This window comes from Olea europaea, unplaced genomic scaffold (genome assembly GCF_002742605.1).
Source record: "Olea europaea var. sylvestris unplaced genomic scaffold, O_europaea_v1 scaffold529, whole genome shotgun sequence".
In the NCBI taxonomy this organism is placed as follows: Eukaryota; Viridiplantae; Streptophyta; class Magnoliopsida; order Lamiales; family Oleaceae; genus Olea; species Olea europaea.
This window is the reverse complement of record NW_019263611.1, coordinates 137,842-154,694: the sequence shown is the minus strand read 5'-3', so window position 1 is coordinate 154,694 and position 16,853 is coordinate 137,842. Positions and strand designations below refer to the sequence as shown.

Genomic DNA, 16,853 nt, shown 5'->3' with positions numbered 1-16,853 from the left:
AATATAGTATAATTTAATATATTAGCACGAGAGAGAGAGAGAATAATGTTGATAACATCATTGTTCTCAAATCCCCTTGTTTCTAGTTTTCTTCCAAACGCATTTTTTTTAGCGCATCTTTACAACTGAGAACTTTTCACCTAATTTTGCATTTGAGCATCGGAAAAGATTTTTCTAATATAAATAATCACATTATTGTTATCAGTTGAACATCTTTGATATGTGGATTTTGAAGAAATTAAACGGATTAAATAAACAAGCTGTTGTATGAAGTAGGTATCAAGGTTTCTTGTCTTTTCCAGTAATAATATATAAAATTGGCATATGGTCGCAGTCCTTTATTGTCTTTTGAATGTTGTCCTTTACCTTTAGTAGCTCTCTCCGCAAACAAATGGCATTGAAGGTTTTCCTTTCATGACCTTTCTCTTCTTCATTCCTCTTGTTTCTGCAACGTCTGCTTCCATCCATGGTGACCTCCCTTTGTCCTGTTCGCTTCTAAATCTAAGGCCCCGTTTGGTAGGGATTTTTTGCCCAAAAAAATTGATTTTTTGACCGTTATTTTACTATTCAGGCTGTAATTTTTGACTTCTTCTCTCACATGTGGACCCCACTTTTCTTCTAACGGTCAAAAAATCAATTCTCAAAATCCCTACCAAACGGGGCCTAAGGATGGAATCCAGATTCAGATCCCTTACCTGAACTGATGTTATGTCATGTCGATACGAGTCTGTTGCCCAAATAGAAAAGTCTAAGAAATTTTTACAGATGGGGTGAACACCCTGAACTGTAGGTCAATCAAGTAAAAAGAATCATTGGGAACAATAATACGAAATACCTCTTATCACTTTTTATGCTTTGACCATTTAATAGTTATCCCATTCGTTGCTAGTCTCTTATTTATCAACTCTTGCTTATAAAGCAAACTTAACTATAATAAAAAAGATGTTTCTAATCTATTGAAACTCTTCCTAAATCACTCCCTTGAAGCTAGGAAGTATTAGAGATTTCTTCAAGCAATAGGTTTAAGGTATGAATGATACATAATGACCAAATATGATAGGCCTTCATAATATCAACAAATTCTCAACGACCATATTATTGGAAGCATTCATTTACAATTGAAACACATTTCTAGCCTTAACCTCTCAAATACATTCATTTATGTAGTTATATATGTATTGACCAGAGCATCATCCAAAACTTCCTTTGAGAACGAAATGTGGTTCATCTTACAGCTGATATACAAATTCATAATGCTTCTTTTTCTATCACTCCAAGCATTAGACATTGTAGAAAACCCAATATATTTCTAGGTGTCTTCTTGCTTCTTAACAATTTCTTTTGCTCTCCCATCTCCTTTCAAAAGGAGCTCCCTTAGTTGGTATTGTGGAAGAGTGTAACTCGATCCATATTGACCAAGATCTTCAACAAATCTTTGGAAGCTATTTTTTCAATAGCATTAAAAGGAATTTCAGCTTCGTATACCCATCTTGTAAATGTTGTAGAACTTCTAATAACGTTTTCTCTGAATTTGTACAAATTGATCAGTGGAACCCATGTTAGTAGGCCTTTTCTTAGTTCCTTGTTCAATAATAGAGATTTCATCTTCTTCCTTGTGTATTGTAGACAGAACTAAATCACCTTTCAACATAGCATCATTCAATAGCTTCTCTAACTTCTTAAGCGTTCATCAAGCACCTCACGATGCTTAGTGTGTGTTTGGTTTGCCGTTTTGAAGTCATTTTAAGTTTTTAGTTTTTTAAAACACTCAAAATGTGTTTGGTATGTTATGTCAAAAATGTGTTTTTGAAAACAAGAAAATTTTACAATATAAAACTCAAAATGACTTTTCGACACGATCGAAATTAAAAAATTTTCAAATTAAAATAATTAATAAAATCACACAAAACCTATCGAAATACAATTTTGAAATTTATATTTTTTTCGCTTACATATTATCATAAAATTGATATGCCTTACTAAATAATCAAATTAATTGAAAAAAATATCAGAAAACTATTTTTAAAAATTCTAAACCAAGCGTTCTTTCTTGTTTTTTGTTTTTGGAAACATTTTTTCCAAATGACAAATCAAGCTCGTTTTCTGCAATCTTATAAATCCTGTAAAATAGAAATTGTATTCAAAATTAAAAATAGAAACGCAAACCAAACGCACCCTTAGCTTTTTGCTCTTCACTTGCTCCAAGGCATGGTTTCAAAACCTCTCCCTTGATCCTTTCTATGTGGATTTTGTGCCAAAGATGAAGAAAGAAAGACAGTAAAATAGAAACACAAACACATGGGGTTTAGGAAAATGAAGATATGGAGCTCTTACAAGGGAAAATGGATCCAGGAAATTCCCAGCAATAATTTTGCCATCGCCTTCTTTCTTCACTGATTCTTTCACTTCACGGTACAAAACTTTATTGCTTTCTAATTTTTCAATAGCCAATACGTTTGAAGAAGAATTTTGGCTCTGGAATTGAATCCCTATTTGATCAAGTTGGGAATAATTATTCTATATAACCTTAATAAATTTGGACCCAAAAAAAAAAAAAAAAAAAAAATGGTGCGAGCTTTTGGGCACCCATGTTTCTTTAGGCTGTCAAAATAGGGTTAACTGCCTTTTTCCACACCTTCCCCATATGCGGAGCTTTTTCTGTCTGTTAGAACACTGATTAAGATAATCCACCCCCAACCCAAAAAAAAAATAGAAAGGAAAGTAACGGGCAAAAGAAAAAAAACCAAGAAAGCACCATCAGGTGTTTAAGAGAGAAAACTCGCTACCTTTTATTCAATCCTTCTCTATCTTATGTCTTAATATAAAATACCTTACTACTAATTCTAAAACTGTGTTGCAATTTATAGCAGATTAAACAATCAGCAAAAGCAGAGACCATTCAGAAGAGAAAGAGAGGAAGGACACCGAAGAGGTTTATCAAAGGTTCCCAAGATCCAGTGACTGGTATGCGGTCGAATCCTTTTCAGTTACTTCCTCCTCCTTCCTTATATCCTACCTGATAGTTAAAACTGAAAGGTTGTAGTCTCGTAATGTTACTAGTGGATAAATTTTGTATTGTAGACAATGGGCAAAGTGGAGATGTTGCTTCTGATGGAATGGTCACACAACCAAATTCGGTTGATTCACTTAGAAATGCTGAAGTGGTGGTGACAAGGACTGAGGCTTCATTGCCTAATCAGGAGAGCATAGTGCTCAATGAGGATTACGTGGAACTAATTAAGGGTCAGCCTGAGCCAATAAATAGTGTTGGTGATATGACGAACATTCCATTTGTGAAATATTCTGATAAAAATGTTGTTAAAGATTCAATAAATGCATGTGAGAAGCATTCATCAAAAAGAAGAAAAATGCTGATCATAGGTGAAAAGATTGTGCCTGAACTTCAAGTTCAGCAATTGCTCTTTCATAATAGTTCTCTTTTGTGGATGATACTATCATTTTTTACCTTTTTATTGATCGCATATAGAGATTCTTTATCAATTTTTAGACACACACACACACACACAAAGCAATGGCAACAACTTCCCTGTGTCCTTCTCCACTTTTACTTAGCATTCTTGTTTTAATATACTTTTTGGCCTTCTATAGATTCTTCATCCAGAGGGAAAACCACTGAATTGAACTGCATAATGAAAGAAGTTGAGAAAGTAATTGCTGAAGTGCCCCATAACGAGGATGATCATAACGAGGATGATAATGAACTGCCTTCAAACTTGAATGAGGAGATGCACGGTCCATCTACTTTTGATACCTCAAGTAAGCTGAATTGCATGTTCTTGGTGCACCCCAAAGTTTCTGGTAATTTGGCTGATGATATCAGATTTTTTTCAGGAATTTTGCCGGTGAGGACTATGGAGCAATGTATGGTAAGCAGCAAGAAACAAGAAAAACCTTTTGAGCTTACTAATCGATGTGAGACACACAAAGGATCTGGGATGCAGGCTTCTGGATTTGAGGATAATGGAGCAATTGTGCTGAGCGAGCAGCAAATCTTGCCTTTCGTGAAGAAAAATGTACTTTGGAAGACAATTGAATCCATGGAAATTTTTGGAAAGGCACCACAGAAACCACATTTCCAGCCTCTGGAACATTTCAAAGAGAGTTTGCGTGAAGGCTTAGCTATAGGTTATATGGTAACGTTCGCTAGTGTGGTCGAGAAAGCTTCCAAGTTGCTATTTAATGATCCTAAAAGCATTATGGTTGACATTTTGGAGACGCTTTCAGATCTGGAGAAGTATGGATTTGATGTTGGGGTAGTGCGAGACCGTGTACTTGAGTTGATAGCTATGAAAGATAAACATGAAAAGCTTCTAAGCCAGGTAGAAGAACTTAACAGTCAAATTGCCCAACAGAATCTTGAGAAAAGTAAGATAGATGAAGAGATTGGCAAGATCAGCACACAGATAATCGAGTTACAAAAGAAGCTATCACTTGCTGAATCATCTAAAGAGTTGAAGGGTCAAGCAATTGCCTCTTTACAGTCCAGACTGGAAGAAATTGAAGAAAACATCAGGACCGCAGAGTTTGATTTTGAAGGCTTGGCTGCTAGACCGTTGTAGTTGTCATGATAAAAATTGTAAATGTTAAGGTGATAAAGATGATGTCAATTTTATCGAAGGCAGGACTAGAACAATTTATTTATCTTCCCATTCATATATTTTTGTGATGACTCTTAACATGAGAAGAATGTAGCATTTGAAACCAGATTTTCTGAATCTGAAATTTCTCTATTTGCCTCAAATATTTCCCTTTGGTGTGGTGAAAACTTTGAATTTATAGCTACGAGACTGAAATACTTTTTGAGATGCTCTTGCAGTTACATATTTCTGTGCAGAAATCTTCAAGTGTAGTCGGCCTTTTGCTTGATGAGGCTTCTTTGACAGTTCATTCATGTTCAGTATAAAGTATTGAACGATAATGGTTGAACTAATTATAAGTGGCATTGAACTGTAGGATTTCTATTTTGCTGTGCAACTTGTTCTAAATATAAAATCTGCAATGGGAAAAGGAATATTCATAAACGTGGAATATTTCACTACCTTCTCTACGAATTAACAATAATTTCTTCTAGAGTTAATTTCACTTATGGTCACTTTAAGTTCGTAATAAATTTCAAATGGTCGTTGAAGTAATTCTTTTACACTAGGAATAATGTTATCTAGGTGCTAATATTGCTTTAGATGGCATAATGTGATATGTTAAATTAAATGTAGAATTATACAGTTCATTTAATTGTCCCTCATTTAATTCCACTTTGTTTCACATAAAACATATGTTTGTAAGTGCCAAATATTTTTTTATGTTGGAACAAAAAAATTGACAAACATGTCTTTAGTTAATGGAACCACGATTAGGGATGTCAACTGGGTCGAGCGATTAGTTGGCTCAGGCATGAGCCCAAGCTGATGAGTCGTGGGGATCGACCCAGTTGGCGAGCCAAATTGGCTCGACTCGCCCACAAGGCTCGTGGGCTCATCACATGCAAGCCTCACATGAACAGTGACCGTTGCAAATTGTGAATGAACTTCGAAAGGTGGCCAGAATGGCCACATTATTTTTTTTCTTCTATAAATACCCCACACTCATTTTCATTTTTTTCATACAACAATATAACATTTCAAGTTTCCAACAACTCTCTTTCACACTCTTCCACAATTCTACAATATACAACATTCATTTTTACAAATTTATCTTCAATTTTAATTATTCAATATCAATTCATTCAATTATCACACTATGATTTATAATTACAAATTCACAATCTTACACACATTAACTCTCTTTTCATACTCTTTACTTAGTTAAGCCTTAATATTTATTATAATGTCTATACATTTTAATTTCATCACAATTTACAAATGGATCCACACTCATTTGTTGAAGGCTTGCTCGATCTTGNACAATATAACATTTCAAGTTTCCAACAACTCTCTTTCACACTCTTCCACAATTCTACAATATACAACATTCATTTTTACAAATCTATCTTCAATTTTAATTATTCAATATCAATTCATTCAATTATCACACTACGATTTATAATTACAAATTCACAATCTTACACACATTAACTCTCTTTTCATACTCTTTACTTAGTTAAGCCTTAATACTTATTATAATGTCTATACATTTTAATTTCATCACAATTTACAAATGGATCCACACTCATTTGTTGAAGGCTTGCTCGATCTTGAAGGCGAATCACCGACGACATCGCAAAGTCAATTCGGAACAATTTTTTGCCTAAATGAAGTACCCATTTCTCGAAGATATTCCAAATTTGCCTGCTCATGGAAGCAATAATCCAATTGATTTAGATGACGTTAATATTCCCGAAGCGAAATAGGAGGAGAAACCTGAATTAGACATTCCCGATACAAGAGGAAGCAAAAGGGAAAAAAGCAGGCAAAATGTTGAGATCACTTTAAATTAATTTCAATGGGTCGTGTAGTCGATGGAGTCGCAGAGTCTAAGCAGTATGTAGATACTGTTAACAACGATTGGCATGGCAAAAAGGCATTGGTACCAACCACCTTAACCGTCACTAGGAAGCATGTGCAGCCAAACATGGACTTTTTGAAGCCAGTCAAATGCAAATGCAATTTGGTTTCATAGGCACTGGTTCTACAACTTTGCCCCTCACTAAATGGATGTATACAGAGGAGAATGCTCAAACAGGAATGGTGAAACTTGTTGCTGGTGTCGAGTTGCCTCTAAAAATAGCGAACAACCAACATTTCATTTTGTACATAAAAGAATATCTTCAACCGAGGTACATTAAGGTAAGTTGAAACATTCTTCGTTCAGACGCAATAGAATATTTCCTTCAAACAAAACAACAATTAATTATGAATTTGCAAAAATATATGGTGTTATATCTTTAACTTCGAATATATAGAAATGGATTAATAAAAGAGCTTATATGGCTGCAATTATACACTATATATACCCACTTTGTTGTATGCATAAAAAAAATATTGTTTTTAAAATTATTAAATTCTCTCACAACACTAACAATACATATAATGCTATTATAAGCATTGTAAGATAATATCATTACAAGAGTAAAATTCATTCTTTTACATTTGACAATGCTAGTGTTAATAAAATAGTTATCGATAAATTGTGTGGAGTATTACAGCCTGATTTCGATGGTTATTTGTTTCATATTCATTGTGTATGCCATATTTTAAATTTAAGTGTGCAAGATGGTATGAAACATATTAAAGATGAAATGCACTAATATATATCACGATTTTCCCTAGTAGAAACAAGCTTTTGTGGAATTTTTTGTCAAATTTGGGGTGATGAATACGAAAAGATTTATTAGTGACGTATGGCATAGATGAAATCTCACTTATTTTTTATTAAAATCATCAGAAGGTTTTGAATATTTAATAAATGAGTTTTTATAGCAATAGGCATATAAAAAATAATGACGACACTATTTTAAATGAATTCGATAGGTTTTTACTTTTAAAAGTTAAAATTTTTTTGACAAGTTTTTATGGCTCTATAAATATTGTATCTAGAGTTTACTATCCCAATAGTTGTATGATGGTTGAATGTCTTTATATAATTGCGAGGACATTTCAAAAATATAAAAATGACCCTGATTTTAGTACAACTATATAATCTATGCAATTAAAGTCTAAAAAATACTGGAAAGACTTGCCTAGGTTATTTCGTTTAGTATACATCATAGACTCCTGATATAATTTATCAAGGACTAAATATGTAATTGATCAGATTTCAAGAGCTTTAACTTTTAATACATATAACACATATAGAAATTAGAACAAAATTGATGTGAAATGTATGAATTATATACAGAACGAATAAGTACAAATATTAGTCGAATACCCTCTTACCTTCCATTGATAATAAAAAAGATGATGCTGAAATATTAACTTTATTCGAAGGCATTAACACGTATAAATATGATCCAAACGCAATAGGCTCATCTAGTAATAGTTTGTCTTTTGCATTAATCAAACATTGGATGCAAGTTCAAATATATTGCCTACTAAATTAATTGATTACTTTAATCATAATGTGCCTACCAATGAAACAATTAAAAAAAGTTCAGGAGTAATTGAATTCTGGTGAAGATACAAACGACAATGATCAGTGGTTTCTACAATTTCAAAAGACCTACTAATACCTCCGGTTAGCACTGTAGTTTCGAAGTCTGCTTTTAGTGAAGGTAAGAAGGTTTTGTCAAGGTCAAGAGTTGATTGAAAAAAGATATTTTGGAAGCATTAATGTGCGTGAAGGATTGGCAGGTTGCTCATTTCCGACCACAAGCTAAATATGTCAAAATTACATATCGGATAACACAACAATACAAACATCCTTTTGCAACGTTCAAAAAATGTTGAACGTCTTTTGCAACATTTGAACGTATGCTACAAATTTCGATGTTGTCGTAAAGTAGAAGGATACAACAATGTTTTTTGAATGTTGCGAATAATGTTTTTGCAACATAAAAAATGTTGTGAATAACATTTTTGCAACGTTTTTTGGATGTTTATAATAATATTTTTGCAATGTTTTTTAAATGTTACGAATGACCTTTTTTAACGTTATTTGAACGTTATGAATGACCTTTGCAACATTTTTTGAACGTTGCTAATAACATTTTTGCAACATTTTTTGAACGTTGCGAATGACCTTTTTGCAACCTTTTTAGAACGTTGCTAATAACATTTTTGCAACGTTTTTTAATGTCGCGAATAAAATTTTTGCAACAATTTTTAAGCGTTGCAAATAACATTTTCGTAACATTTTTCAGAGCTACTAATAACCTTTTTGCCACTTTTTTGCTTGTTGTCTATGATTACATCCTTATTTTTTACAACATTTTGCTGACCGTTGTCATAGGTCATTTTACATTTGTTTTTCAAAATTTTGTATTTTTTTTAATTTGTAAAGCGATTTATACAAAACAAGATAGAAGATAGCAATATCAAACAACTCCAATAATCATTATTAATTGGCTTTGAAATGTAACAATATACGTACAAAATCAAGATTCAAAAGTTTGAAATAGCTAAAAATTCGATACATTCCCCAAAAAAGAAAAAAGAAATTCCACAAGCCCTGTTGAGCAAGTTCTCCATCAAGCTCCTTATAAATTTTGATAGCTCATAATATGCAAATTTTATAGAAATAATAAACAGATTCTATGACAACGAGCATGTATTCCATATTTTTTCCCGTTAGAATTATATTTACTAAGGCAAATTGGGTCTAATAACAATTTGCACTGTACACTATATTTTTATGCTTGAGAACTTTAAGCCTATGTTTGGCCTCCTATTTTTTAAAAACCCAATTTTTTCAACACTCATTGTAAACCACATATTTTTTATAAAATAATTTTACACGTAAATCAAAAAAATTCTTTTATTTTTTACCAAACATTCTCCAAAAAGTTACTATTCCAAAACACATTTTCTCAAAATAAATGGGGCTCAAACAAGGGCTGATAGTAAATGCAAGCTATATAAGTGGAAAGCACACCTAGAAATCCACTCAGGAATAAATAAGGCTAAATATTTCATCTTTAAGGTAGGGATGGCAAAATGTCTCGAGAGCTCGGGCCGCTCGTGGCCTGGCCCGGCTTGAGACTTGGGCCCATCTTGGGTGTAAAGGCAAGCCCAAGCCGGCCCGTGTGGCTCGCAGGTCGGCTCGAAATTTGAAAAAAATTGTAACAGCTAGCTACTGGCTCCACACATGCCGACCTGAAATTTAAAAATAAAATTGTTGCAGGTAGCTGCTGCCTTACAAAAGGTAGCAGCCAACTGCCTTTCAAAAGGCAGCTAGCAGCTGAAAAAAAAGAACCGAGCTGGCTCGATAAGGCCTGAGCCTAAAGCGTCCAGCCTCGATTTTTTGGTCGAGCTTTTGCTCTGCTCGGTTCGACTTGGCCAAATAAATGCTTGACCTAAAAAAGCTCGAGCCGAGCCTGAGCCTCGATTTTGGTTGGCAAGCCAGCTTGGCTCGGCTCGTTGACACCCCTACTCTAAGGCAGTAAGGCTTGCATCTCATCCCACTTTTCATCTAATAACATTTCTCACATTTCATCCTATTTTTTTGATCGGTCTTTGAGGAAGTGTAAAAGTGTAAAAACCTGTGGCCTTTCGTCAAGCCTCCTTAGACTTTTTTCCAACTGAAATCATTGAGGCTTTTAGTAGTCTAAGATTAACCATAGGCAACTCAAGCCGCAACTACTTGCAAGCCTAAAAAAGCGAATATTCCTATGTCCTAAATAAAGTGAACCGGCAATTTTATGCCAAGTTTGATGTTCATTTAGTTCACTATGAGCCTAAATAGAATTAAATATGTCAAGTCAAAATTGCTTCAAAACAACCCATCAAGAATAGCATAAAATCTAAACAAACACTGTCCACGATATATATTTGATCACTTAATCATGAATATTCACATTAAAGAAACTACTCAAACAGCTTAGATGATCATTCTTAAAGACAGTCAGAAAATCGAAGAAAGCAAAGAATGTATTCCCAAATACATTGTCACTCACTATGTCTTTTTACACTAGGGATGGCAATCGGGCTTGTTGGCTCAGGCCGCCCGTGGCTCGGCTTGAAAAAAGCTCGACCGAGCCCCATTTTTAGGTGCTCGGCAAAGCCCGAGCAGGCCCGTATGACTCGACGGCTCGAGAGAGCCGAGCACATAGTTAAAAAAAAATAAAGGCAGCAAAAGACAGTGTGCTGCTGCCAAAAATAGGCAGCTTGCTGCCTTAAATGGCAGCAATTAACCACCTAAGGCAGCAAGTTGCTGTCAAACAAGGCAGTAACCTGTTGCCTTTTTAATTATAAAAAAAAAAACCAAAACCAAACAAAACTCGAGCCTAATTTTTTTGCCGAGCTTTTGCTCAGCCCGACTCGGACAGAGAAAAAGCTCGAACATTTTACCTGAGCCTAGAATTTCGGCTCGTGAGCCAACTCGGCTCAGCTCGTTGCATCCCTAAATTACACTATAAGATCAACCACTAAATATACGTTATGTTGAGATTCAATAAAGATTAAATTAGTTTCATAGCTTATGCATAATTAATGCCAAGTTTAGTTCATACAGAAAAGCAATTAGATCACAATGAAAATGTAAACCATATCAAGAATGGAAGCAATATCCAAAAAGTTACAAAAGTAATACAAACTCAATTGTCAAAAAAATGATAAAACTTGAAAGATAGAACTATTAGTAGATCTTCACCGAGAAACAAAGAATTGTTATAAACATTTTCCAAACAAATCGTATGAAATGTCAGCTAAACAAAGGTGAAGTAAAAGGTTTCAAATTGATGGTTTCTGCATAATTACAAAAACGAGAATTCAAGAAAATGTTGTTTAAAAATGAACTCGTCATATCCATACTCTTTCCTCACATCATTCATAAAGGGATATCATTTCTTCAAGAAAATCAGCAAATCATGTACACGGGATAAAATTAACATACTGTAGAAAAAAAAAGTCACTCCAAAATACATTAATAATTCAAATCTGGACATACTAAACAAACAACTAGTTCGACTTATCGTCTAAGTCAGGATCATATACTCCGGCATTATACATTGTCCTGTTGCCATGATCTGATAACATTGTTTTTTTTAGCCAAATATCATTCAATCAACAAAGAAGTTAAACATATCTTTCTTAACCAACAATAATCAACAAATAGAAGAATAATTATTTCAACAAAATAAAAAAATTGTTTGAAAAGAAAATATCACATGAATAGGCTTCTTTAATGCACGAAATTATTTTTATTGCATAGAAGAATTTTTAGTTTAAGCATTCATTACCAAATGTTAATACCTTTATCTAAAAAATCAAGTCCATAATCTTGCTCCGAAATTTGGCTCTTAAGTTCTTGAACTGTGATTTTAATCTTGATCTACTTCTTGAGTCCAATTTATGATGATAGCTTTGATCTTTTGACAATCATCGATCAATTTTTCATAGTTTGCTTTGAAAAACTGTATTCATTCAAATTCAACTTGATGGTAAACAAAATTAAATTGTTTGTTATAATCAAAACTTTAAGGCTATAATCAACCATAAATCAACACTCTATACAATAACGTCATTTGTGCCATTCTCATGAACAACTTTGTGTACCATTATAATGTCACTTGTTCCGTTCTTTTAGATCCTTTCATAACTCTTTAACGACACAAGTATCATTATCATGAACTTATATTTACTAACATAACAACAATTATTCTGTTTTAATAGACATTCTCATATCAGTAACCACACAACGCCTTTCTCCTAAACAAAATTTTACCAACATAACGACAATTATATCGTTCTAACAGAAATGCCTAAGATCATTTAGACCCTGTTTCACCCCCTTTTGTGAAAATGAAAATTGGTGGAATAATATTTTTTTTTTGAAAAATAAGTGGTTGAAAAAGAAGGAAAATTTTAGATTTACGTATAATATTATTTTATGGAAGATCGTGTGATTGAAAATAGGATAGAAAAACAAAATGAAATGGAATGAAAATTAATGGAGGCCAAACAGTAGCTATTCAAAGGCATCAAAATTGTAACTACAATCAATATTTAACTTGAAGCAACTTTTACAATTGCAACTTCAAAAAGTTCACTAAATCTACAGATCAAAATGCCGTTCAAATATTTTTGCGAATGATTTCTTCCTCCAAATAGATATATTCCAAACAAACCAAATCCATATTCAATTGAGCTTGCAAAAACTCTATGTATTTCATTGTTAACAACCTGCAATCATTTAATGAGAAAAAAGTTAGAGATAGAAATAACATATACTAAAGAAATCATATATGTCGATTCTAAATGTTATATTACACTAAGCTTACCCATTTGTTTGTCCAGAAAACTATAACCCTCTAATAATGGAATATGTTGTTAAAATTTTCTTCACGCGCTACATGTAACTTTATCAACAAGAGAACAACCACTTGAATAGGCATATATTCAACAAACTAAGTAGCACATGTGTGTTTTGGCAAACTATCATAAATATAAATGGTTCGCTCTATTATTCTAGTGTTTACCAAGCACTAGTGAAGCCCCTTCAACATAGTTGACGAGCTCTTGGTCGAATATGTGGTCATCGTTTTTCTTCTTAGGTGTACTTATTTTTACGTAGGCTTTCTTGACAAATTGCTAAAAATAACAATCCAATATATCACAATCTTGTTGAAATATATGTACATATGTCACTACCTATCCTTTCCTTAATGTGGTATAAGGCCAAGTTGATGTGCTATACGACAAAATATGACTAATTAAATGCATTATTTCTGTAGTACTAATTTTGATATACAAATATTACTTACATCATCAATAAGTCACCCGTCATCTTTCAACAGTTCATCGAAAAAATTTCTTCGTACTTCACAGATGACCAAAGATACTTCATCATTGTAACAACAATGATATCAAACTAAGCTAACATGTAAATTGAAAATTATGCACTGAAATATGCCAACCGCTTGAATAGAATAAATTACGTATTCAATGCATTTGCCAACCACTTTTGAGGTCTTCAACTTTTGCAGGATCTACTTTTCTTAAAGGGTCATATACCTAAATGTTCAGCAATTTTCACCTTTAAGGGATTAGAGTATGGAGAAAGGAGCAAAATAGCTCTTCTCTTGACTTGATGCCACTTTCTACAATTCCTACATTCAATTCATAATTTGGATTGTCGACCACAACGATTTTATTACCAAGTTGGTAGACATATGAGGATATCAAAGGCCCTCCAGAATTGCCTACAAAATTTGATCAAACACAATTCAATCCATTTTAACACACAAAATTGAAAAGTGATATGTTGATATGTAAATTATATATACATTTGTTAAATATGTTCGAATCCTCTTTCGTCCCAACTGCCTTTTTAGTTACCTTATCTTGTTAAGCTTCCACAGTGCAAAAATTCACTCCAGTCTAGGTTAAAGTCCGTTGTTGGTACACAACTATGACGAATGAAGAATCTGGCATAAATCATACAAATGAGACTCAACAAAAAATTATTTTTAGCTTATTGCAAAAAGTAAAAGAGAGAATATACTAGAGGTGGGCATGGGTCGGTTCGGTTCGGTTCTAAAGAGAATCGAATCAAACCAAAATTTTTGGGTATCTAGTAAATGGAACCGTCGGGTCCAAATATAATTATGGAACCGTTTAGGTTCGGTTCCGTTTCGTATTATAATTAAATTTTTTAACATTTATAATAACATTATATAAATACAACTAATGACACATTCAATGGTTGGAATGTCAGAGACTAGTAGATTACATTGTTCAAATGATTGCTACAATCAAAGTTTCGGTCGACGGAGGTCACAACTTCGATCGGAGTTACAACGTCGACCGACGATTGTATAGGTTTTGGAATGTCAGAGAGGCTGCGAGAGTGAGTACGAGAGTCGAGATATTGTTATGCACTTTAGTGTAGATGTTTAAGGTTATTAAGTGAGTTGGATCTTGTTGGGCTAAGAAATGAAACAATAAAATGAGTAATTGGACAAAAAAAATTAAAAAATTAGAAATGAAACAAATTATTGGGCCCAAAATTTGAATTTATAAATTGTTAATTTGTTTAGAAAAAATTAAAATTAAAATAATTTAATTTATTTAATATAAAAAAATTAGAAAGATTCAGTTCTTATCCGATTCTTCGGTTCTCGGTCTAGAATCGAGAACTGAACCGTACCCATCGGTTCACAATTCAGATACCCGTTCGGGTATTTAATTTGATAAGAACCGTTGGGTTCGGTTCGGTTCGGTTCAATTTGGCTCGAGAGATTTGCCCAACCCTAGAATATACCATCATCATATGTAGGAAAAACATTGAATTGCTTATTCAGTTTGACTTCATCATGAGAGCAATCTTCAATGATCACCTACTCTTCATTCTATGAATTACTTGCACTACAAGCACCGTCATCAAATCCACTTCTTTCCGATAGAACTCCACTTCTACTGGCCAATTGGAGAAACAAATCAATTTTCCTTTCCGCTCAATCAAAGCGCTTTGACATCTCACCTCGTAACCTTTCCTCAACTCCTTTTTATTTCTTATTTATTATGTGAGTAATATAATCATAAGAAGAGGGTGTGTTCGTCAAGTTGTTTTAGATGAATGTTGATGGCTAGACGCATATGATCGATTTGATATCTAAGAACATTATGGGTGACCTTTTCTTGATGGTGCATCATCACTCTTGGATTTTTTTCCGCCATTATCCTCAAACGCGACATTATCCAGCTTAGGATTTGCTTCATCATCGAAAGGTCCGAATACTACCAAAATGGCTCTAATAGTTCATCACCTGTATTATTTAGTGTACGATATATCTTAATCTGAAAAAACAAGAATGTATACAACAAATTGTTTAGTAATAGTTATCAATATGACATGTAAATTTTAATAAACAGAACTCACATTTGACGATTCCAAAAATGAGCAAAGTATTTCCGGTAAGTCGTTTGCACATCTCCCAGCCTATCGTTCATGTAATTGTAGAATCATCTGTCACATGACTAAATCTCTTTTCAACACTAGGAATTGCTTCAAACCCCCAAATCTGTATAGTCATAAATTTCAATTTCAATAACATAATTAAAAAAAATGTAATGTATAAAATAGTTTTAGAATATTACCATGATTGTAAGGGGAAATCCATGAGAGAATATGGATATTGCTGAGAATTTTTTTTTTTTATCTCTTCAACATTTCTCCCAACTTACATTTAAACACCCTAATAGTGTACTCATATAACTTTTTCCCCATTAATAGTTGTTAAATCTATCAAGATGATGACCAAATAAAACCACCACGAGTTAATATATGGATTCTCCTTTGCTGCCAAAAGTACATACACTAATATAACGAGGAAACCAAACTTATATTTATCACTCTTATGCTTGCAATGTTTGAAAGCATCTAATAATAAACCTCTCTTCTTCTTTTTTTGTCATTGATAGGCTTGAAACGTTCTTTCACGAGTCTACAATTTTACCCCAGTGTCGGATCTTCATCCTCCATATCCCAGCTTTAATCCCAATCATCAACGTGAACTCTTGTAATCAAAATCTTGCTAGCTTGAATCTAATTTTAATCCATACTTCATTTTCTTTTGAGATACTTATCGACCTCAGAATTAACTGGTGGATCAATTGTGATGCAAGCTTTATGTCCCTCATGCTCAACAATTGTCCAAAGCAAGAGTTTGTGAATAGGTCTTGATGCTTATCATCCAAGCTGTATAAAACTTTATCAATCAATTTCATTCTCACATATTACTTATTTTCACATTCACTATACTTTTGGCATCCAGTTTTCCCTAATGTAAAATACAAAACAATAATTGAGTTAGGAATCTTATTTCTCAAAGCAATCATTTACTAAATTTTGACAAAACTAACAATGGACTTCATCCGAGCATTCTCCATATATAAAGACGAAAGAGCATTCTTAGATAAGAACAAACAACTAGAGGACATCACAACATATCAAGAGAAAGCAACCAAAGATGTATCAAGAAGCTTCCAAAAACATTCAAAAGAAATCGCACGCCTTGTATCCATGGTTATTGTTCTTAAAGTTCTGAATGGACAAACATCATGCAGTCAACCTATGTCTCTCATCACAAACTATATAAAAATATTAAATCCAGAATTTGAATAAATACATGACATGCCTTCACATTGAGAATAAAAGAGACGCATCATTTTATAGTATTCCGTATGTCAATACCCCAAGATGACAATCAGACCTTTTCTCGATCAACTCAAGGTATTTTT

At 33.3% G+C, this 16,853-nt stretch overlaps 1 protein-coding gene across 3 annotated transcripts; it reads left to right on the top strand.

Moving 5' to 3' along the window:
• Positions 1-2,834: 2,834 nt before the first annotated feature.
• On the top strand, positions 2,835-4,762 carry LOC111388797 (DUF724 domain-containing protein 5-like). 3 transcript variants are annotated; one of them, XM_023013609.1, is made up of 4 exons: positions 2,835-2,964; positions 3,082-3,381; positions 3,610-3,777; positions 3,853-4,762. In XM_023013609.1, exons 2-4 carry the CDS (start codon positions 3,117-3,119, stop codon positions 4,578-4,580), a joined length of 1,161 nt encoding a protein of 386 aa, XP_022869377.1. In that variant the 5' UTR covers positions 2,835-2,964; positions 3,082-3,116; the 3' UTR covers positions 4,581-4,762. The 3 variants fall into 3 exon arrangements, with proteins under 3 accessions (XP_022869377.1, XP_022869379.1, XP_022869378.1); XM_023013611.1 differs by having other exon boundaries at positions 2,836-2,964; positions 3,082-3,243; XM_023013610.1 differs by having other exon boundaries at positions 2,836-2,964; positions 3,082-3,270.
• The last annotated feature ends 12,091 nt before the right edge of the window (positions 4,763-16,853 follow it).